The sequence below is a fragment of the Thermoascus crustaceus genome, assembly GCF_041956765.1.
Source record: "Thermoascus crustaceus strain CBS 181.67 unplaced genomic scaffold VTN00scaffold_2, whole genome shotgun sequence".
Classification (NCBI taxonomy): Eukaryota; Fungi; Ascomycota; class Eurotiomycetes; order Eurotiales; family Thermoascaceae; genus Thermoascus; species Thermoascus crustaceus.
Window position 1 is genome coordinate 1,005,869 of NW_027192528.1, and position 22,664 is coordinate 1,028,532.

At 51.9% G+C, this 22,664-nt stretch overlaps 9 protein-coding genes across 9 annotated transcripts; 6 read left to right on the forward strand and 3 right to left on the reverse strand.

The window, feature by feature from the left end:
- Nucleotides 1-316: 316 nt before the first annotated feature.
- VTN00DRAFT_3876 (uncharacterized protein) lies at nt 317-2,273 on the forward strand (the record flags this gene model as incomplete). The annotated part of the gene is made up of 4 exons (XM_069430241.1): nt 317-743; nt 822-1,477; nt 1,536-1,603; nt 1,667-2,273. The coding sequence occupies 4 exons, from the start codon at nt 317-319 to the stop codon at nt 2,271-2,273; spliced, it is 1,758 nt and encodes a 585-aa protein (XP_069289397.1).
- Nucleotides 2,274-3,177: 904 nt separating this feature from the next.
- On the forward strand, nt 3,178-4,242 carry VTN00DRAFT_3877 (uncharacterized protein; the record flags this gene model as incomplete). The annotated part of the gene is made up of 2 exons (XM_069430242.1): nt 3,178-3,478; nt 3,563-4,242. 2 exons carry the CDS (start codon nt 3,178-3,180, stop codon nt 4,240-4,242), a joined length of 981 nt encoding a protein of 326 aa, XP_069289398.1.
- Nucleotides 4,243-5,035: 793 nt separating this feature from the next.
- On the reverse strand, nt 5,036-7,558 carry VTN00DRAFT_3878 (uncharacterized protein; the record flags this gene model as incomplete). The annotated part of the gene is made up of 1 exon (XM_069430243.1): nt 5,036-7,558. One exon carries the CDS (start codon nt 7,556-7,558, stop codon nt 5,036-5,038), a length of 2,523 nt encoding a protein of 840 aa, XP_069289399.1.
- A 1,003-nt stretch (nt 7,559-8,561) lies between these two features.
- On the forward strand, nt 8,562-11,893 carry VTN00DRAFT_3879 (uncharacterized protein; the record flags this gene model as incomplete). The annotated part of the gene is made up of 5 exons (XM_069430244.1): nt 8,562-8,567; nt 8,622-8,710; nt 8,769-8,854; nt 8,911-11,695; nt 11,755-11,893. 5 exons carry the CDS (start codon nt 8,562-8,564, stop codon nt 11,891-11,893), a joined length of 3,105 nt encoding a protein of 1,034 aa, XP_069289400.1.
- A 496-nt stretch (nt 11,894-12,389) lies between these two features.
- On the forward strand, nt 12,390-13,712 carry VTN00DRAFT_3880 (uncharacterized protein; the record flags this gene model as incomplete). The annotated part of the gene is made up of 5 exons (XM_069430246.1): nt 12,390-12,395; nt 12,469-12,628; nt 12,706-12,792; nt 12,868-13,046; nt 13,116-13,712. The coding sequence occupies 5 exons, from the start codon at nt 12,390-12,392 to the stop codon at nt 13,710-13,712; spliced, it is 1,029 nt and encodes a 342-aa protein (XP_069289401.1).
- Nucleotides 13,713-14,529: 817 nt separating this feature from the next.
- VTN00DRAFT_3881 (uncharacterized protein) lies at nt 14,530-16,713 on the reverse strand (the record flags this gene model as incomplete). The annotated part of the gene is made up of 8 exons (XM_069430247.1): nt 14,530-15,049; nt 15,107-15,139; nt 15,191-15,294; nt 15,346-15,407; nt 15,458-16,086; nt 16,144-16,351; nt 16,438-16,518; nt 16,584-16,713. The coding sequence occupies 8 exons, from the start codon at nt 16,711-16,713 to the stop codon at nt 14,530-14,532; spliced, it is 1,767 nt and encodes a 588-aa protein (XP_069289402.1).
- A 619-nt stretch (nt 16,714-17,332) lies between these two features.
- On the forward strand, nt 17,333-18,386 carry VTN00DRAFT_3882 (uncharacterized protein; the record flags this gene model as incomplete). The annotated part of the gene is made up of 3 exons (XM_069430248.1): nt 17,333-17,492; nt 17,555-17,764; nt 17,857-18,386. 3 exons carry the CDS (start codon nt 17,333-17,335, stop codon nt 18,384-18,386), a joined length of 900 nt encoding a protein of 299 aa, XP_069289403.1.
- A 2,674-nt stretch (nt 18,387-21,060) lies between these two features.
- VTN00DRAFT_3883 (uncharacterized protein) lies at nt 21,061-21,941 on the reverse strand (the record flags this gene model as incomplete). Its single annotated transcript, XM_069430249.1, has 2 exons — nt 21,061-21,269; nt 21,908-21,941. 2 exons carry the CDS (start codon nt 21,939-21,941, stop codon nt 21,061-21,063), a joined length of 243 nt encoding a protein of 80 aa, XP_069289404.1.
- A 77-nt stretch (nt 21,942-22,018) lies between these two features.
- Nucleotides 22,019-22,389, forward strand: VTN00DRAFT_3884 (uncharacterized protein; the record flags this gene model as incomplete). Its single annotated transcript, XM_069430250.1, has 2 exons — nt 22,019-22,188; nt 22,260-22,389. 2 exons carry the CDS (start codon nt 22,019-22,021, stop codon nt 22,387-22,389), a joined length of 300 nt encoding a protein of 99 aa, XP_069289405.1.
- Between the last annotated feature and the right edge of the window lie 275 nt (nt 22,390-22,664).

Consider the following 22,664-nt stretch of genomic DNA (forward strand, 5'->3'; position numbering starts at 1 on the left):
TCCACCTTGTGCAACTGTACTGTACATAGCGGACAAGATTCAGGAGTAGATTAAGCACTATCGAATCAAGGATCGCCTCCATACACGTGATGATACCCTCTGTGGACCGAGCGGCATGGGACGGACTGGACGGAGCTCAGGCTCCGCGCTCGACGTTCCTTTTGAAGACTGAAACTTAAAGAATTCAATGATTAATATCCAGTTACTCCTTGATCAGCTCTGTATGGCTTCCCGTGGAAGTACATCAAAGGACGACATGATATTCCTATAGACATATCTGCGCCAAGAATTTCACTCCCTTCGCTTCACTTTTCCGATGCCCTCCCCCTTGCAGGGCCCCACCCTGTCCGCATCTTCCTATGCGGAGGATACACCGTCGTCCAGCTCGTTCGAGCCTGCGCGCTCGCAGCTGACCCCGGATTCGGATGAATCCGACGATGAGAGCTTCTTCTCACAGACTACACAGCCCACGCCGGTGACGCCCCATCTTCCCAAACTAGATACCGATTTCGGCGGGGATGCGGAGGAGGCAGACAGGAGCTCCAATGACCTCCGGCGGGATGCTTCGGACGAATATGACCGAAGTGATGACTCGCGGAGAGACTCTAAGGGTGCTCGTCCCAAGAATGGCCTCGCGACCAGCTATACTGCTGCGGAGGAAAGACAGGTAGTGAAGAAATTCGACAGACGGCTGGTGCTTTTCTTAGCTCTGCTTTATTTACTTTCCTTCCTGGATCGCTCAAGTGAGTAACGTGTTTCTCCCAAGCCATTGATATAGTATATTTATCTATCTATTGGAAATAGTACTGACATCCATGCAGACATAGGCAATGCGAAAATAGCGGGACTCGCTGAGGACCTGAGACTCTCCTCTTCGCAATATGAATGGGTGCTTACCGCTTTCTATATTACCTATATCCTCTTCGAATGGATGACTCTTATGTATCGGCTCGTTCCTTCACATATATACATTTCAATCTGCGTGTTTTCGTGGGGCTTGGTTGCATCTTTCCAATCTTTAGTAACTTCGTTTTGGTTACTCGTGGTTCTGAGAGCCCTGCTGGGAATCGCCGAGGCGGCCTTCGGCCCGGGCGTCCCATTCTACTTATCTTTATTTTACAGACGCGAAGAGCTGGCTTTTCGGACAGGATTGTTTATCTCAGCGGCTCCCCTGGCTACTTCCTTTGCAAGCAGTCTGGCGTGGCTGATAGTCAAACTCAGCAGCAACGGCCCCATAGCGCCCTGGCGCACTCTCTTCCTGGTGGAGGGATTCCCGAGCGTCTTGGTCGCTGTCATTGCTTGGATAGTTATCCCTGATAGCCCTGGAAGAGCTCGATTTCTTACACCAAGAGAGAGGAAGGTCGCCAAGCTAAGATTAGGAGAGAGTAAGGGCGAGCGTCGTGCGTCGAAGCGTGCAGGATTCAACTGGTCCGAGGTTGGGCGGACACTGTCTGATCCCAAATCGTATCTCACAGCTGTAAGCCTTCTTCTAAACCACGCTCGGGGTCGGAACCATGTTGACTTGCAATGTGCAGTTCATGTTCTTCAGCTGCAATGTCGCTTTTAGTTCCATGCCTGTCTTCTTACCTACCATAATCAAGGAGTAAGTTACTCTTAGGGTGACTCTCTTGATACAGCAGTCAAAGACTAACCAATTGGCTCACAGTACGGGTTACTCCTCTGTTGCCTCTCAGGCTCTTTCTGCCCCGCCATATCTGCTCGCTTTCGTGGTTGTCCTGCTCACCGCATCTCTCTCCGATCGCCATCGCACTCGAAGTTCCTACTTGATTGCGCATGCCGTTGTCTCCTCCGTGGCATACCTTGCGATAGCAGCCACGAGCTACTTCCATTCCCACATGCCGTCGTCTGTTCATACCTTCATCCGGTATATCTGCATCTACCCTGCTGTTTGCGGTTTCTTCTCCGCCATCACCCTCATCATCACCTGGTCCATGGACAACCGCGCCGCCAAAGAAGGCAAAGGCACGGGGATTGCTATCCTCAATATAATCGGACAGTGTGGACCGCTTGTCGGTACGAGACTGTACCCGGAGAGTGATGGACCATGGTACGTGCATGGCATGGCAGCCTGCTCGTTTTTCATGATGGCCGTGGCGGTAATGGCGTTCGTATTGAGGTTAGTCCTGCAGAGGGAGAACCGGAAGTCAGAGAAGACCGACGAGGAGATGGAGATGGTTGAGGGAGAGGGACAGGGACTCATGAGTGCTGATGCGGATGCCCGCTCTACAGAGCGCTTCACCTATATAATATAGCGAAGGGATTTCATGTATTTAGGTTGTTTTAATTCGTTCGACAGTTTGGATCCAAGCAATGCATTGTTCTGAACAATACGGGGGCCGATCCGCAGGTCTATCGGCTTCGGGCTGCGGACATCCCGAGACGGCGATTGGCGGGCTGCGTTTCCGGAAGCAAGATCCTTGATCGCAAGCAACGGACGCTGATGCATACACGGTCCTCTCTTGAACAGCTCTCTTCTCCAGATCTTATTTCGATGATGCCAACGTGGGAGTTCGATTGGACACGGACTCAGATACAGCTAGGAATCCAAATGGTCTAGGCTCACAGAATGAAGCCTTTCTGCACGGTTCCTGAACATCACAAGCTTGGTCTGGGCATCGTTAAGAATGACGCCGTTGACTGGAGAACGCCCTGTTCCACAGCTCTGGAATCCCGCTAGTGAGATACTCCACGAGCCGACCCCGGTGGCTTGCAAGCTCCCAGCTGCTGCCACGGAAGCGTAAGTGAGCAAGGACATCGCCGCAGATATCATCGGGCAACCTTGGAAGGAGAAAGTAGAATGTGACGCGCCGTGGCAAGAATCTTGATCGATCCCTCCCTTGCGCCCCCCCCCCCCCTTGCCAACTATGGCGAGAATAGAACTCTCTGGATCTTGGATCCTTGCGCTCACGACTGGCCTAGATTCGAGGACGGCCATCACATGGACATCCCCGGGAGAGTGTATGACGCGGGTTCACTCTACTTGTCATCTCAAATAAACAAATTTCGTTTGCGGCAAACCGGCTCCCCCAGGGTTTTGATGGCCTCTACTTATTAAACCCTTTCGCCCCCCAGCAGCCTCGCTTTCCCCGGGTTTGTCGCTCTTCGAGCATTTTCTTCTCCTCTCTGTCGTGTGAGATCGCGGCAAATCTCGTAGCCATGTCGTTCTCCTTTTCACGCACGCTGGGGGCAGCGCGACCATTGCTACAGAGAAGTATCAAGTCACCGCCATCACCGTCGGCATACCTCGCAACAACAACAACAACGCCGCCAACGACCACGACAACGTCAGGGGCACCCACAGACCACATCCAGACAAGAATACCCCCAGTCTCAAGCGGGAAGAATGCTCAGCGGTTTCGTGAATTCAATCTGGAAGACCGCGTCTTCGCCATCACGGGTGGAGGACGAGGACTCGGGCTCGCCATGGCAGAAGCGCTGATGGAAGCTGGTGCCAAAGGTAACCTCACACAATATTTTTCGTTCGTATGATGAAAAAGAGTCCACTGCGAAATACTGAGACTCCATTGCAAATGAAACAAAGTATACTGTATGGATCGCCTCGAAGCCCCAGACCCCGAATTCAAAACCGCCCAGGAGCGCGCCCAATCCACGTACGGCGGCAGCCTCGAGTACCGCCGCGTCGACGTCCGCAACCACATCGACGTAAACAACATCATGGCGGCCATCGCAGCCGAGTCGCAGCGTCTCGACGGCCTCATCTCCGCCGCGGGGATCAACCACCTGCAGAGCGCCATCGACCACGACCAGGCCAAGCTGAACGAGGTCATGCAAATCAACTACAACGGCGTCTTCAACTCCGCCACGGCCGCCGCGAGGCAGATGTTCCACTACAAGTGCCGGGGCTCCATCCTCCTCGTCGCCAGCATGAGCGGACTCATCGCCAACAAGGGCATGACTTCCCCCGTGTACAACTCCTCCAAAGCGGCTGTCATCCAGCTCGGGAGGTGCCTCGCCATGGAATGGGGCAGATATGGCATCCGCGTCAACAGCCTCTGCCCGGGTCACATCATGACCCCGATGGTCGAGCAGGTCTTCCGCAAGGCCCCCCAGGCCAGGGCCACCTGGGAGGCCGAGAACATGCTCGGGAGGCTGGCCATGCCCGAGGAGTTTCGCGGCGTGGCCCTCTTCGCGCTCAGTGACGCGAGCACTTTCATGACGGGCAGTACGTTGCTCATTGATGGTGGTCATACCGCCTGGTAGTTCGGTAATACCAGGTACCTATTTACAAAAAGAAAAAGGAAGGATCATAATGCGGCAATAATACGTTAGGATTTTTTTTTCGCATGGAAAACGGGTGACATACAAAAAATCTACTTCTTCGGGAACTCAAAACCTTCAGAGCAAGCAGGCAGCCAGGCGTAAACGGGTACCTAAGCTTTTCTCTCTCTGTCTTCGTTCGTTGACAGAGTATCAACGACATAATGACTCATGTATCTATTGTATATTACGCTGTGTGTATATATATATATGTCTGCTATCTGTACAGTATATAAATTTTCGGTGTTTGCTCACGCTATCTCACTCTCATCTTTTTATTGACTTGCACCAATTGAACATTATTTCATTCATCATTAATATTATATATACTGGTAACGGATATAAAGAGGGTGGGGCTCTGGTCGTAGCCATGTCATATATTCTACCCGCCCGCAAACCTTAATGGTACAGAACTGGACATGGTAATCACATGTACGAGTAATCCGTACTCCGCGGGAGTTAGTATTGCCGTCATGACTTTATTAACTAAATCGAACCCTCCAGACCAGAGGTCAATTGCGTCTATACTTCAATTTTTTTGCCTTTCAGACCTAAATACCTTGTAATCTTGAAACCGAACAGAAACCAGAACCAGAACCGAAACCCACTCTCTACTAACTAGACAAACTTCCATGGTATCTTCTTATCTCACGTGTAGGAAAAGAACAAGGAACAAGAACACTCAAAGCAAAGCAAGAAAAAATTACCTCAAACACCTTGGCTGGCTCTACCCATCTTACGATTCGACACCATCCCGGCTCCGAGGCGGGTAGTAAGGCTCCTCCGCGCCGCCAAGGGCGCTATTCAAGCTCCCGAAATCGAGCTTCATCAGCAACCGGTCCACGCCTGCTGCTTTCCGTGGGACGTAGACGTTCGGCTCTGCGAGTCCGCGCGGCCCATGATTCATATTGTTATTATTATGGTTCTGGTTGTTGTTGTTGTTGTTGCCCAAATCAAACATCCTCCTTCCCTCTCCGGATCTGCTATCGTCGATATCCCTCAGTCGCATGACAACTTCCCTGATGCCCCTCTCGACCTCGTCTCTTGTCTCGCGGAGCTCGTGCCAGATTTCCTTTTCTTCCCGTGTGTAGTCTGCCAGGGCGTCAACGACCCCTTCGTCGGTCTCGAGGTCCAGGTTTCGTTGGATGGTCTCAAGCCGGGTGACCAGGGCGATGAGGTGGTCGATGCTGGTGAGAAGGGAGCGGAGGGAACTGGTGAAGGGGATTTCTGTCAGGAAGAGGGACTGCGCGAGGGAGGCGAGGTAGCGGCGGTGCGCGACGGTGAGGGCTTCGGGGTCGTGCTGTTGGTGTTGGTTTTGGAATGTGTTTTGGAGGGTGGTGGTGGTGGAAACTGGTGTGGTGGGTTCGTCGAACATGGTCCTTGGATGTTGTTGTTGTTGGTATGGTTGATATTTCGTGGAGTATGCCGTTCCGGGACGGGTCGCTGTTCCAGGTCGGGATGCGGTCCCAGGACGAGATGCCGTGCCGGGACGAGAATTTATCCATGACGATGTCGGGCGTGATCGTGAATTAGATCCTTCAATCCATTGACGGAAGTGCTGCCATGAGCCGTTGATTACTTCACCCTGGAAGTAGCTGGAGATCTCCGATAGGACGAAAATAGATGCACTGCTGGTCGCCCAGATGGGTCTCATCTGAGCGGTTCGAGCGTTTTCTCTCTGTCTAGCAGCACGGAGCCGGTTCTCGCCATATTTGCTATTGCTTCGTGGTGGACCCCATGGCGAAGGGTAGCTTCTTCGAAGGGATGTGTGTTTCCATAGATCGCTTAGGCGGATCTGCGCTCGACGGATCCCTAGGAGATACGCGTGGATCTTCGAGTAGATGGCGATGTCTGAAGTTGTGAGAAACAGGTCAAGGGGAGGGTGGACTTGGAGTGAGAGACACGTTGGAGTAGGAAATAGGAGGTCGTCGAAGGAGACGTTGGAGATCTCCGCTATTAAGCTAATTCCGGCTACGTCTCGAGATGGGGTCATCGGACGATTGCCCTTCTTGCCGCTGATAGACAGACGGAGTAGCTCCCGAGCAAGATCCAGTTCATCATCGGCTGGGTCATCCTCATTCTGGAGGGAAAAGAGTTCCGCCCAAGTCTGGGTTAAAGCTGCCATGACCTCCCCTTCTTTTATTGCAAGCCCATCCAAGCCGCCAGACCTGTCGCGTCTGGACGCATCAGACCTCCGATGTCTGCCTTGAACGCGCATATCAGCATGTGATACAAGCGCCATTGCGAACTCTCCACGTCCTAAAAGGAGGAAGTTGTGAAGCAAAGATAGAACCTCGAGGATCTTTGGAAGCGGCAGGAGCTTAGAAAGGGCTGTTTGCGACAGAGATAGTCGAATTTCCGTCACAGCATTCGACAGATTAGATGGCGAGATGGGCGATGTCAGGGAAGAAAGGTGTTGGATATGCTCTGCATGTAGCGTGACGTGTGATAATGAGTTCTGGGAAGAACCGGTCGTAAAACCCTTGCGCCTGGCTCCGATATGGTTCAGAGACTTGCCAATGAACAAGATTGAAGAAGCCATTGCAGGTGAAACGAATTTCGGCAGTAAATTAACGTGCATGACGAAGTCCCTGGCTCCCTGCCGGCCGTCGTCCTCGTCGCTGACATTCTCTTGGATAAAGAAGTCTTCCTTGCCAAACGCCGGCAGATTTCCATACAGCAGCCACATTGACAGCTGTCGCATCCATGCTGTTTCCGCAGCCTTGACTAGATGCAACGCCATCTCTTCGAGGTCTTGGTAACCTGTCTGCGCTTCCTTGCGGAGATAGTCAATTATACCGGCGCCGCTGCAACCCTCTGCGGCTCCATCCTTGGTGGACTCCGGCCGCATGAAACGCGCGACCTCCCAAAGCCACTCCATCCTCCGTGTCCAGGGAGCAAACTCCCCGACAATGGTGGACAAAGGTACGATGCCATATCCGCCGACATAGCCACTGTCCTTGACTAGAATTGCTTTCTCCACTTCCAGTATCTTCTTCTGAAACCTCCCGAGATGTTCCGTCGCGATGGCAGTGGACACGGCACGACAGACGGTCGAACGATGGGAAGAGGATATCAGCGACGTATGCGAGCGCAGCAACGTGTGAAGGCGGCTCAGACGGGCGAGGGAGGCGAGGAGGGCCTTCTCCGGGGGTGACAGAAGCGGAAAAGCCTCTTGGGGAGGGCCATTTTCGTCTGTCTGGGCGTCGAGGAGGGGGGACGGCTGGCCGGAGAGGGAGAGAAGGATCTCGTGGAGCATTCTGATTCAAATTGCCTGTCCACACCGTTCGAGATGGTTAGCAGAGCCGTCGGCCGCTTGGATGGCTATGTCGCGATTCGTGGACCAACCTGGATGCGCGATCTCTACCTGCTTTCGCCCGTCGACGCTGCCAGTACAAGATACTTCTCCCCAGCAGCTCGAAACGGCACATCCAGACGGCCAATGGAGAACAGCAATTGGCCTTCCGGGGTGGTTGTGCCGTGGGTGGAATCAGCTGTCGCGCGGGAGGTGTAGACGCGAGCGCGGAGCTGGGGACGGGCGCCGGAGCTCACTACGGAGGACTGCGTACAGCTTCTCCTGTCGCGCAGGAGCATGCATCTAGGGTGTGTACTGCAGCGCTGTACACCGTACAGCACATATGTAGCTGGAGGTCTTCTACTTCAAAATTGCCCCTGGATACCATAATTTCCCCAGCTACAGCACACATACAAGCTGTCCAGCGTCCAGGCCCGACGTGGCGGGGATGCGATACGGTGTTTTGGCGCCCGCGGGGCTGCTCTGGCCTTTGGGGTCTCGCCGCCCAATCGTGGCGGGCGCTCGTCTTAGTCAGCGCTGCTGGAGGTCCTCTTACGTCGAGGCAAGCATCTCTTCTGCCTCACCTCCCTCTCCACACGAACATCTCCTTCGCTGTGTCTCTCTCCATCGCTTCTCTCTCTGTGTTGTGTTGTGTTGTGTTGTTTTCTGACTGATCCCTCCATACCCCTCTCTCTCCCACCACCAACCCCAGCTTCGCCTGCAGGTTGAGTGCTCCGCTGTGGCTGCTGTTACTCAGCACTACCTAATATACCTCTCCCGACTCTCTTAGCTCCTACGCAGTGAGTTGCAGAGACCACTAATCCTTGTCTGAAAGTCTTGCTTCAGGGCAAGGCTTTCATCGTCCGCCGTATTCACCATTCACGCCAACACCGTTTTTCGGACTGCGAAGCTGGGAAAGCGCAAGGCCTCCACCAGTGAAGAAACAGCTCCTCCAGAGAAGAAGATCATGACGGTATGTGCCTTGGTCTGGGTTCTATCGTTGGAGCAGACAACTGACAGGCTCTAGGACGGCAAGATGCAGATCGACAACCCACAGGAAACTGTGGAGATGATCAAACATGGAGAGATCGACGAGTCCTTATACAGTCGGCAACTGTAGGCGTTCCTCCCGCATATACTATCAACCATGCAACTGGTTACTGACACCTCGCAGGTATGTCCTTGGCCACGAGGCCATGAAGCGCATGGGCTCGTCAAATGTCCTTGTTGTTGGACTCAAGGGCTTGGGTGCCGAAATTGGTGAGTTCCATTATAACTGAGAAATTCCGTGGCTCTTTCTAACAGTGGTCCTATAGCAAAGAACATTGCTCTCGCTGGCGTCAAATCGCTTACTCTCTACGACCCTGCTCCCGTCGCCATATCTGACCTCTCCTCTCAGTTCTTCCTCCAGCCACAGGATGTCGGCAAGCGGCGTGCCGACGTTACGGCCCCGCGGGTCGCGGAGCTGAACTCATACGTTCCTGTCACCGTCTTCGAGTCTGACAGCATCGTCGATGACCTCTCACAGCTCAGGCGCTTCCAGGTGGTTGTCTTGACCCTCACACCTCTGAAGGAACAGCTCGCAATTGCCGACTACTGCCACAAGAATGGCATCTACATCGTCATCACGGATACCTTCGGTCTTTTTGGATATCTCTTCAACGACTTTGGAAAGAACTTCACCGTCGGTGACACTACGGGAGAGGACCCCGTCAGCGGAATCGTCGCCGATATCGCTGAAGACGGCCTGGTGTCTGCATTGGACGAGACCAGACACGGTTTGGAAGATGGCGATTACGTGACGTTCTCGGAGGTCAAGGGCATGGAAGGGCTCAATGGCTGCGATCCCCGCAAGGTCTCCGTCAAGGGGCCTTACACTTTCTCCATTGGTGATGTGTCCGGTCTTGGGACCTACAAGGGCGGCGGTCTCTTCACTCAGGTGAAGATGCCCAGGTTCATCGATTTCCAGCCGCTTCAGGAACAGCTGAAGAAGCCGGAACTGATGGTCTCTGATTTTGCCAAATTCGACCGGCCTCAGCAACTACACATCGGTATTCAGGCTCTTCACAAATTCGCCGAGAGCCACGACGGCCAATTCCCTCGGCCCCACAACGAGGGTGATGCGCAGGAAGTGCTGAAGCTTGCTAAAGCTCTGGCCGAAGAAGGAGAGGACAAGGTGGAGCTGGATGAGAAACTCATCAAGGAGCTGAGCTACCAGGCTCGAGGAGACTTGAACCCGATGGCAGCCTTCTTTGGTGGTCTTGCTGCTCAGGAAGTTTTGAAGGCAGTCTCCGGAAAGTTCAACCCTGTTATTCAGTGGCTGTACTTTGATTCTTTGGAGTCTCTGCCTACGTCTGTCACCCGCTCCGAGGAGACCTGCAAACCACTTGGTACTCGCTACGATGGGCAGATCGCAGTCTTTGGAAAGGATTTCCAGGAGAAGATCTCGAACGTCCACCAGTTTCTAGTCGGCGCAGGAGCTATCGGATGTGAGATGCTCAAGAACTGGGCCTTGATTGGTCTGGGTACTGGCCCCAAGGGAAAGATTAATGTGACGGACATGGATCAGATTGAGAAGAGCAACCTGAACCGTCAATTCCTCTTCAGGGCCAAGGATGTCGGAAAGCTCAAGAGTGAGGTCGCCTCTGCGATGGTTCAGGCAATGAACCCAGAGCTCAAGGGGAAGATCGTGACCCTTCGAGACCGAGTCGGACAGGACACTGAGCATGTATTCAACGAGGAGTTCTGGGAGCAGCTTGACGTGGTGACGAATGCTTTGGACAATGTTGACGCGAGAACCTACGTCGACCGCCGCTGCGTTTTCTTCCGGAAGCCTCTTCTGGAGAGCGGCACCCTTGGAACAAAGGGCAATACCCAGGTCGTCCTGCCCAATATCACCGAGTCATATTCGAGTTCCCAGGATCCTCCGGAGCAGTCATTCCCCATGTGCACCCTGAAGAGCTTCCCCAACCGTATTGAACATACAATTGCCTGGGCGAGAGACCTCTTCCAGACCTACTTTGTTGGCCCTCCTGAGGCTGTCAACATGTACCTCTCGCAGCCTAACTACATTGAGCAGACTCTGAAGCAGGCTGGTAACGAGAAGCAGACGTTGGAGCACCTGCGGGATTTCCTGGTTACCGAGAAGCCGCTTACCTTTGATGACTGCATCGTCTGGGCCCGCCATCAATTCGAGGCCCAGTATAACAATGCGATCCAGCAGCTGCTGTACAACTTCCCTCGGGACTCTAAGACCTCGACCGGTCAGCCTTTCTGGTCTGGCCCCAAGCGCGCGCCGACGCCGCTGAAGTTCGATGGCTCGAACCCGACTCACCTCGGTTTCATCATCGCTGCGGCCAACCTTCATGCGTACAACTATGGTATCAAGAACCCTGGAGTGGACAAGGAGTACTACAGAAAGATCGTCGAAAACATGATCATCCCTGAATTCACTCCAAGCTCCAACGTGAAGATCCAGGCCGATGAGAACGAGCCTGATCCAAATGCGCAGCCATCTGGAACGTCGTTCGATGATAACGAAGAAATCCGGCGCCTTGTTGCCTCCCTCCCGTCACCGAAGTCGCTCGCTGGCTTCCGCTTGAACCCTGTTGAATTCGAAAAGGATGATGACACCAACTACCACATCGACTTCATCACTGCGGCCAGCAACCTGCGTGCTGAGAACTATGATATCCCGCAGGCTGACAGGCACAAGACGAAGTTCATTGCTGGCAAGATCATCCCTGCCATTGCAACCACAACTGCTCTGGTGACCGGTCTGGTCATCCTCGAGTTGTACAAGATTGTCGATGGCAAGAAGGACATCGAGCAGTACAAGAACGGCTTCGTCAACCTTGCGTTGCCGTTCTTCGGCTTCAGTGAGCCGATTGCTAGTCCAAAGGGCAAGTACCTGGGCAAGACTGGCGAGGTGACTATCGATAAACTCTGGGACCGCTTTGAGGTTGATGATATTCCACTCCAAGACTTCCTCAAGTACTTCTCGGACAAGGGATTGGAGGTGACCATGGTCAGCTCCGGTGTCAGCTTGCTGTATGCCAGCTTCTACGGTCCATCGAAGGTCAAGGACCGTCTACCAATGAAGTAAGTCTATCAATTCCCTAACTTCGGCTTTCAGGCAGATGCTAACTGCAATTCTACAGGATGAGTCAGCTGGTGGAGCACATCAGCAAGAAGCCTATCCCAGAGCACCAGAAGAACGTCATTTTTGAGGTCACTGCGGAGGACCAGACGGAGGAAGACGTTGAGATTCCGTATGTGATGGTGAAGCTCAGGAAGTAAACTACTGGGTGTCTAGAGCTGTTTCCTTAAGGGTGGACTGTGAATTGTGGAGAAATCTCCTTTCAAGAAACGAGTCTAGTGGACTGCATTAAATAGAATATCAGGTGGTAGTTTTTTGTCAGCTTTGCTTAGTTGACTTGATGCCAATGAGATGACGGTAAATAAGCAAGTGTTTGCCGAGGCGTGTGTTCCGTAAGTTAGTAGTCAGTGCTTTGTCAGAGACTGTCAGCAACGGCCCGCGGGTCGACTGATCGACGTCATGTTTAACCCCCGCGGCCAGACCATACAAAAAGACATGCGACTCGTCTGCTCGCGTTGTTGTAGTTCAACGCGAAATTCCCTCTCAAATGCATATATGTCTTCTCCGATTCTGAGATTGCGACAAATCTTCCATCATATATCAAGACCGAAGTTTGTTCCTGCGGGTTTCTTTGTGCCACCCCCTCATAGCTCTGATTCTATCTCCGCATCAATCCCCGCCGCAGCTGCACGAAAGATGTCGGTACGCTGGGCCACCCCTGCTCGTCTTGAGCGTATTTGTGGCGCTCTTCTTTTCTAACAATGGCAATTGTTAGACCGGCAAGATCACCGACTGGGTTCATCCCGATGACAAGTCTGGAGAGTTCAAGCGCGGGCAGTCCGTCTTCCGCAACTGGATCTCGAGGGAACCTGGAGCGGAGTTCCCGCCGGAGAAGGATCGATACCATCTCTATGTCTCGTATGCGTGTCCGTGGGGTATGTTCTCTCCGTCCCCAGTTTCTATTTCTTAGTATCGGTAGAATGCAATGCTGACTGAAATGCGTCGATCACAGCGCACCGGACATTGATCACCCGAAAGCTCAAGGGTCTTGAGGAGATCATCCCGTTCACATGTGTGCATTGGCATATGGGAGAGAACGGTTCGTGCAGTGCACTATTCCTATGATCCATTGAAAAACGCCATTATGAGCCCAGTGGTTGATCCTCGAGCGCAGGCTGGCGATTCGCGACGGCCGATGAGAAGCTCCCCGGCGAGAACGTCACCCCAGACCCTGTGCATCCTGAATTTACTCACCTCCGCGATATCTACTTCTCCGTGGACCCGGAGTACAAGGGACGGTTTACGGTCCCGGCGCTGTACGACAAGAAGACGAAGAGGATCGTGAGCAACGAGGTTCGTTATATCTCACACTTCCCAACCATAAAACATCACCCAAATCAGTGAACTAACGAACATCGCTAGAGCTCCGAAATCATCCGCATGTTCTACTACGAATTCGACGACCTCCTCCCGGAAAAATACCGCTCCATCGACCTCTTCCCGCCTCACCTCCGCTCCGAAATCGAAGCAACCAACGAATGGACCTACAACGACGTCAACAACGGCGTGTACAAATCCGGCTTCGCCACAACGCAGGAAGCCTACGAGAGGGCCGTCACGGCCCTCTTCTCCTCCCTGGACCGGATCGAGGCCCACCTCGTGGCCAAACAAGCTTCTTCCTCCGGTGACAACTCCCCCTTCTACTTCGGCAATACGGTCACCGAGGCCGATATCAGACTGTATACGACCATCGTGCGCTTCGACCCCGTGTACGTGCAGCACTTCAAGTGCAACGTGCGCGACATCCGCTCCGGGTACCCGGCCATCCATCGGTGGCTGAGGACGCTGTACTGGGATGTGCCGGCGTTCCGGGAGACGACGCAGTTCGAGCACATCAAGAAGCATTACACGAAGAGTCATTCGCAGATCAATCCGTTTGGGATCACGCCTGTCGGGCCGGTGCCGGATATTTTGCCCAAGGATGAGGAGGTTGCGGTCGTGGCTAAGCTGAGGAAGTAAGCCACAGTGCTATTAATGATTACCTAGTTTTGCAATTGTTTTGTTCATAGTCCATTATACAAAACAACATGTACATATGATACTACGCATATGCATAATGAAACGAATAAGAAGCACGAATTGGAAATTACGAATGACAACATTCGATCCAGTAGTCCGTTACGTGCTTACCACCGCAGCAAAAGCACCTGTTCTATTTATTGACTGCGCTGTCAGAACCGACAGTACAGTTTTTTCTTCTCAATTAGCTAAATTTATATACATATATAAGAGTATGGAAACACCAATCAGGCCCTATAAAATCGACAGATCTTCTAACAGACAAAAAATCCCCATGGCTTGAAAATATTTCCTTCCATATGGAAATTCCCACCTTCATATTCTAGTATGCGCGACGCCACTGCAACGCCACACAAAAAAATCACGCCCTACCACACCATGCTATGCTATGCTATTATGTACTTTTTGAAACAAAACGTTTTGTACATGTTCTCCTTGGATTAAGGAGATCATTTCGTGTATGATCAAGATGCAGATCAGCAACTCAAATGCTGCCAAGATCAATAAAACAAAAGCTAGTTATAACATGAAACAGATATGTCTACACCTGGGGAAATGGTCGTGTGATCTCCAGGCATTGACTATTTGGGTATCTAAGAAGAATCCAAGGATGAAATGAAAGGCTCAGACTGATTATCAGAGCCCGAAGCATCGGCGCAAAACGTCCGGATAGGCTGATCCTTCATGTACATCCCAATGTCATATGGTGTTTAGACCACTGGAGATGCTCAGGATAGCGGACTTCGGGGAAAGTCCATCACTTTAGGCCGAGTAGTCTCTTTGAGTTCTCGTAAACCACGTAGCTGATGGACACTGCCGGAGCGACCTTGAGCAGGTTTGGTGTGATGCCCTTGTAAAGGCCACGAACACCCTCCTTTTCAATGGTTCTACGTGCAACATCGAATATTCCGTTGTATGTCACAGGATGGAGCACAGTGCCTTGTGCCTGCAACCTTGTTCGAAGCACGTTCAACGGGTAAACGACAGAGGCACTCAGAGCCCCGCTAAATGCACCAATAGCACCTGTGCTGAAGTTGCTGAGGGGGACGTCATCTTCGTGGCAGCGGCTGACACGAGCCCTACGGGCAAGGAGTGCTCGCTTCAAGTATTCGAACGTAGTGAGGTCGATAGCGGCGTAGGGAAACATGCCCACAAGACCCAAGGGCAGCCCACGAAAGAAGCCATACAAGCCATTCGTTTGCCACACCTTCTTGGCCGTCGCGGCGATCAGCCGATTGCCCTTGAGGCCACCTTCAACTGTTTCGCATTGCATGCGACTGATAAAATAGTCAGCCATTGGAGCAGACAATTCAACCGTAACGGTTGCGACTTACAACTTAAGGGTATCAAGTGGGTAAACGAAGCATCTGGAGTGCGTTTAGCAGACAGCGCAGCCCGCTTGACGGAGTGCAACATACTGAGCTACCATCCCGCCGAATCCGCCGGACAGGAACTGTGACGTCGGAAGAAGTCTCTTCGGGTCGTTATGCCCTTCAAGTCGAGCAAACGCACGTTTCGAGGCCTTGACCAGTTAGTACCGGGTGAATACTGTAGCATCAAATGGCTGTCTCACTTCGTATGCTCCAAATTTAATAGCAGATTCGGGCATGACCTTCACCACGTTCAAACCATTCCCTGCACCCGTCAGCCTGTGTATCCCATCCATATGAACTTCCACCACTGACCTGCAAATAAACTCCTGATTCCGCCAGCCCTCCATAACTCCTTGGTCGCTTCGATTAATGTCCTTGAGGCCTTTCCAGCCGCTTGCAACGGGGCTCCTTCTTTTGCTGCACGAACAGCCAAATTCTTGACGCCGGTTTGGGCGATGAGATAGACTTTGAGACGATCGAGGGGCGCTGTGGCTGTCCTTGAGACAACACCTGCTATTCCGCCAGCAAGGAAGTAACCTAAGTGAGGCGTGTTCTCCGTCAACCTCTGTTCATAATATCGGAAGGACATCCATATGGCTACAATCCAGGATACGGGCAGCCATTCTAACTCAAAGTCGCCATCATCTAAGGAGACCAAGTCAACATCAGGGGTGGGTTCCAGTTTCAATCTCCCGTCTGGGTTGGCATGACCCGATCGAGCGACGGCTGGTTGGGAGACCGGGGCTTGAAATATGCTGTACAGGAAATTTTTGATGGCCAAGATTAAAGATGCAGGAAACGAGTGGTCAATACCTAAACCCTGTAGAGGCTCATTGATGTGGACATCTCCTTCCGGGTCTAGATTTCCCGTGGCAGAATAGTATGATAGAACAGCACGCAAGTCTGATGACGACTTTGCGGGAAGAAAGAGCAGAAAATCCCTTAACATCATCAGCCAAAAGGGCACTTTCTCCTTCACTCGATACAAGAACCCATACCTCCATTCCTCGTAGCTGATAACCCCATCTCTGTTCGTGTCGACTTCTGCAAAGAATTCGTCAAGCTTGGCACTCGAGACGGTCACGCCAGCCTTCGCAAATGCGGCCCTCAGCTCGCCCTTGTCGATTTCGCCATTGTGGTTTCGGTCGATGCTCTCGAACAGGTGCCATAATTCCTTTTCGGCATAATCGACGAACACACGGAACTCTGAGGAACATTAGGCGGGTAAACAGGCTGGCGCAGGGCCAGTTGGACGGGAAAGATGTTGGCCATCTTTTGTTTTGCGATCTTACCGTTATATTGTATTTGCCCATCACCGTTTGTATCCACTGTTTGCATTACACTTCGCAGCATATTGTCCGCATTCTTTAGAGCTGATTCGAACCAAGTCAGCGGACAACGAGGGGCATGCAGGAAGATCGCAGAAGGTCATGCTCACGATGATCGATCTTCTTCAGTCCCTTCTTCAGGCCATTGAATCCAATTTGACCTTCCCTGCGAGTGTCAAGTGCCTCCCAGAGTTTGGCAATTCTCCGGTTGCGTTCATCTTTGGACTCGCCGTATGCCATCTTCAACGGAGCAAAATTGTTATCGGGCGCTGTTCATTATTTTTCGGGAAGTCGAACAGAACGGCTGCAGCAAGGAACCCCGTTGAGACAGGGATGGACAAGTAACGATGACCAGCTGTGCATCAGAAATGGATGGGCAAAATGCGGGGTACATGAGCCTGAACGATCGTATGCCCTTGGTATGGTAACGGGGAAAGTTGGGCAAAGCTGGAGATGGTGCTTGGGAGTCTGGACATACGCCATAGCCGGCCTAAGTCCGAATGCAGCCCGGGCTCACGGGGGCTTAACCAGAACGGCAGGGCTCCAGCCCTACCATACCTCTTTCGGACACTTTTGATATTCATCCGCCACGGCTCACCTATCACGCGATAAACGGTAAACAGCGGCCTGATGGGGTGGTCATCTAGATATGTGTCTGGCTACTTTTGAACAGCCTGTCATAGCTTGTCAGACAGGGTCATTCTTCTGTCTGCAGGTGTCTGCGTCTGCTGTATCAGCATTCCTCCTGTACCATCAGGTGGCCTAGTCTACCAGGCGCCTCTCAGCACCTTATATCCATTCCTTTCAGGATCTATCTTTTTTAATAAAAGAACATATACCCCCTGATATTCCCCCAGCCATGGCTGCCAACTACTGGGCTTCGACCCAGCGTCGCCATTGGCTCTTCACCAGGGAAAAGCTGTCGGAGATCAGAGAAAACCTCAAGGAGAGAGACAAAATGGCCTATTCACAATTTCCTTTGCCGGACCTGAGGCTCATCAGTATTTATTTCAACCAACGTAGGCCCAGTCAGCACCACGGATATTCTGCGTTTGGGTCGACTAACGTATGAACCTGATAGAACTCACCAAGCTGGGAAAGAGGATGTCGACAAGACAGCAGGCGCTAGCGACTGCACAGGTGTATATCAAAAGATTCTACACCAAAGTTGAGCTACGACAGACCAATCCTTATCTTGTTCTCACTACTGCTTTCTATCTTGCTTGTAAGATGGAAGAATGCCCTCAGCACATCCGATTCGTTGTCGGTGAGGCCCGAGGTCTCTGGCCAGGTATGTGCCTTCTCCTCTTGGTCTCTACTGTTTTTATCTCTACCCCTTTTTATTTTATTTTATTTGGTAGTCCCTTTATAACATCTATATAGATTTCATCACCTCTGACGTCGCAAAGCTGGGTGAATGCGAATTCTCCTTGATATCCGAAATGAACTCCCAGCTCATCATCCACCATCCATACCGAACCCTTTCGGAACTCCAAACCGAACTTTCTTTGACTTCTGATGAGGTTGCTCTGGCGTGGTCGGTCATCAACGACCATTATCTTACGGATCTACCGCTTCTGTATCCCCCTCATGTTATTGCCGTCATGGCCATCATAGTCGCTGTCGTCTTCAAGCCAAGTCAGACGGTCTTTCATGGAACTGGGCCGTCCTCGTTGGCTAGTGTTATTCGGGATGGGAGTGCCGGTGCTCTTGCAGCGCTAGGAGACAAGAACTCACCACCGAGGATCCAGAAAATTGTCACCTGGCTCGCAGAAAGTGAGGTCGATATTAAAGCAGTCATCGAATGCACCCAAGAGCTGGTCTCACTCTACGAGGTATGGGAGCAATACAGCGAGAAACACTGCAAGGAACTCATTGGCCGGATGGTGAAGAGTAAGAATTTGGATAAGTGATGGTTCTGCCCGAGGAGATGATATTGTGAATGGAAGATGAGAGCTGAAGCGTTTTCATCAAATCGATCTCGTCCTGCTGGTACACACTGCAGTATATGGATACACATCGATCACGTCGGTCATGACGCTTTTTTCGGAATATCACAGATTCTTTTACGGCTCACAATGCATTGTTGCTCGCATGCTGCTTATTACGATATGATTGATGGGTCTGCGTGTTTTGACAATCTGGCGGGTTCAATATCCTTTTGATTTGATGCATATATAATTCGTACCTAGCATGAGCGCAAGCATTGCTGGCTAAAGCATGAACTCTGGCGCTGTGGTGATGTATTTATGAAGGAATTCTTTATTTATCTTACTCTTCAGTGAATATCAGTTGCCATAAGGCTGTCAGGCTAAATCTAAATACCTAGTAGTTAGATCTACCAAATATATACATTCTCCGACCAGCACGTTCTACACTAAGGCTAGAGGAAATATACGTAATCCTATGAAGAAACTATTTTGCACCTCACCCTTAGATTGTGAATATTCCATAGTAAGGCTGCTGTTCGTTGGGCATCATGATCGTCATACATGTTCCCACAAGGTTAGGTGCCTGCTACCTATTTATTTGCAGCATTTGCACACCCAATTTCCCAAGGTCCCCCATCCAATCAAACTTGGCCGAGTAAACTGCGTACAAGTAGCAGCGTAATGATAACCCGGGCTACGGAGTACCGTGTAACCGCACCGTGCACTCCGATCCCGCTGATTAGTAATATTACTGGTTAAAACTGGGCAGGTTAGACTTAGTAAAAATACCTGCAGGGTCACGGGTCACGCCAGAATCTTGATAGCGCCGGCGGGCTAAAGGGGCTCTAGTAAGGCTCTAAGCCCTCTTCGTTGGAAGTTCGAACCCCCACTTTCCGGAATCCCACGGAGACAAAAGAATGCACATTCTTAATTTCCTTGGTCTTACTCTTATTTTTTGCTTTTTTGCCCTGGCCCCTTGGTCGGAATCGGATTACCTAAGTCACAGTTGACCTTTTGTGTCTATATGATTGGCCGTAGAGAGTAGAGTAGTACGGAGAGGTACAGTACAGTACAGTATCGACTTTCAGCCCTGAACTACATCGTAAACAAACGGTGAGAAAGCGACTCCTTTTCTTAAACCCTGCAAAACGGATTTGCTCGTGATATATTTGGAGTGCATCTGACTGTTTGATATCGGGCTGGCTTTGAATAACGCTGTACCCCACACTTCACAGGTCGTATTCTATTCTGTACTGTATTTACTGATTGCGGAGAAAACAAGGGGGGTTGGTTGTTAGGTACAGTATGGAGTAGATCCTGTCGACCCGCTTGTGGATTCTACTGGGATGTTGTTGTTGCCTTCAGGCAGGTTGCCGTACCAACCAACCATGGAAGTACAGAGTGGTATACTGTCATTCACCGGACTCGGAATGCCCTCTTTTTGGTACCTTACATTGGTGATTTTATGTCTTGGGATAAGTTGGAGCTCCTATTATCCTTCCAGATATAGACTACTTTCTTTGGTTCTTGAGATCTAGATGGCATCATCATCATCATCATGCTACATTAGACCTACTAAGCCATGCGACTGCATTCCGCATCTTCACATCTCGCCATGTGGCCTACCTGGGTTTTTCTAGAAGCCGAAAAAAAATAAGGGGTTAGAGAATGGGGAATGATAGCTACTACGCTGTATTCCAGCGATAACCTTGAAATGCTGCCGTTCTGCATGCGCCACATTATTCATCCCGGCATGCCACAGCATGGAGAGTACCCTAGGAGGTTAGGTGCCTGGTAATTAGGTGGCTATGCAGGACGAGTACCTTCCGAGTTCGAACCATGCCGTCCTGGTCCCTGGTCCATGACTGATTCCATGGACATGCCATGCCAAGGCATAATCCATGGAGATGTTGCGCTACTGTACACTGTTACAGGGATCGAAGTAGTGTACACATATGCATGCGCAGACGGTGATTGCCGATATAATCCATGTACGTAGTGTTTGCCAAATTCGAGAGACGCTACTTCGTATTGAGTGGTACTTGCATATATGTCCTAACTAGTTAGTTAACTTAAGAGCGCTGGGCTTAGTCAGTACTTTAATAACCATGTTGCATTATAAGGTGTAGAACTTGAATCGAGTCCCTACACTTACAGTAGTGTTGATAGGTGTGGGATTTGCAAGTTTAGTAGATGCCTGCCCGTGTTGAAACTGTTGATGTAGATAGCGCTTACGACGATGTGAAAGGGCAAGAAATTCTGTAGACGCATAACCCGTACGTAGAAGCACAGAGTACGGACTAGTACATGATCACCTGTAGTTGCACTGCTGACACTGCCATGCTACAAACGACCTAATGTCCAATCATGATTACGGGTCAATCGGCGTCCCATCTACTGCGCAGAGATGGTGAAAAGTCTGCGAACAACATGCTGCAAAAGGTCAGAGTTAAAACCCACGTCCTGTGTGAAGATGGTCGGACTCTGTCAAGGAGCAGATGGTTGCTTTTGATTTCCCAAAGGGCGGTGAAATGGAGGGATGCAATCATGCAAATCCGAAGACGGCCTCTTTCTCTGCCTAACCTAAGGACCCTTTTGAGAGGGTCAAGGGCATTATTTTATTACTTAGCGTACCTCGCATAGGAGGGCTAGGCCCCTATGGAGCCCTCAAGAGAGTCAGAAACTCCCCGTTAAGAGCGCCGGCAGGGGCTTTGCTTGGTGTTACGGGCTTCTCCGTTGAGGAGGCCCCGGGAGGCTGCTGCTCTCCCACTGCCCAGCCCAGGTGCAACTTGCGGTCAGGGTAGGCTGCTACGAACGAGCGTTCGAGCTTGGAGTGACAAGCACTCTTTGCTACCGCCGTGTACTCTGTACAGCGCGAGAAAACTTTCCCCAAGCCTTACAACGCTGGGCTGGACGGTTGCAAAAAGCCACAAACGTCTTCGTTTACCGATTCCCTGCAGGAAGCTTGGCTAACCACCCATTCATGGTAGTCAGATGGGCGATCTTGAACGCAGACTGGATGTCTTTGACCAATATTTATGAACTGACTGCAACAGCGGCAGGCTCATGGCTGGAGGCGCTAGATGAGTGGGCACTGGGCTGAGTGGCTCGTCTGTTTGCTGTGCAGTTGCAGGAACAATATGCGCTCCGGACGGCAGAGTCAAGGGGCCTACAGAGTACTCCGTACCGGGAACGGGCCAGTCCGGTGGCTATGCTGCACGGCATCTTTTGAGATTGTGCGGAGGAGCATCCCGGCCGCTATTTGGATCTTTCGATAGATCGTGACGATTGACAGGGTCAAGAATGGTCCAGGAACGACTGACAGAGACAATAATAATAGCTGTGGAGCAGCCCGTGGTGCGATCGGTTGCCGAAGACGGATGGGGAGGAAGGCTATCGAAGGCTCCAAGGCAGCAGATCAGTGTGCGAGGGGGCCGTGATTGGCCGAGCCGACTGCCAGCTGGCACGGTCAAATATAACGGGTATTACCGACTATAACATACCTGACATGGGCTGTATCTGGAGACGGCCGCTCATTGGGTGGCAAAGAGTCCGAGGCATGTCTGTGACTAAAATGGAAATCAGGAGACGAGTCCGTGGGCATCCTCATTCCAATGACACCAGTCCCTTTCTCTCCCAATCCTCCACTGAGGATGGGTTGGCACCGGTCGCATGAACAGACGCGCAGGGAAAGGTGCGAGTCTGCCTCTGCGACTTGCAGGTCTACGCGCCGTCTGCTGCAGTATACTGTCCAGCAGCAGGAGAAAGGGCAGATATGCAGGATGTACGTACGGGCCACCTCGCGTACTGTTGCCCTCCGTTCCCGACTCCGGAGTGTCTGAGTCTAATGCGTAGGGCCTGCCAGCCACAGGCCAGCGTTGAGCCAGTGCACCACGCCCACGGACTGAAACTGACCATCGACGTCACGCAGCGTGGTGAAGGAGCACATCAGCAGGCGCCGTTGGCTCCACCGCGCGCAGGATGATTGATCGGAACCACCGCGCTTCCCCACCGCCATCTCCTGCAGCTCCGATCATTGGCCTCTGCGTTCCGCCCGAGGGAATGGCGGGCGTGACGGTGTCTTTGTGTCGCCACTGCTGCTGGGCCGATCGCTGGTTGGTGCTGCGTGACGAGCTGACCGTACGTTACGCCTCGCGTGCGCCCTTCCCCCTGCGGTCTCATCCGGTCCTTGCGGTCGGCGTCGCTGCGTACCGTACGGATTACAGTACCGCCCTTGCGCTTCCCCACTGCCGGCCCCTC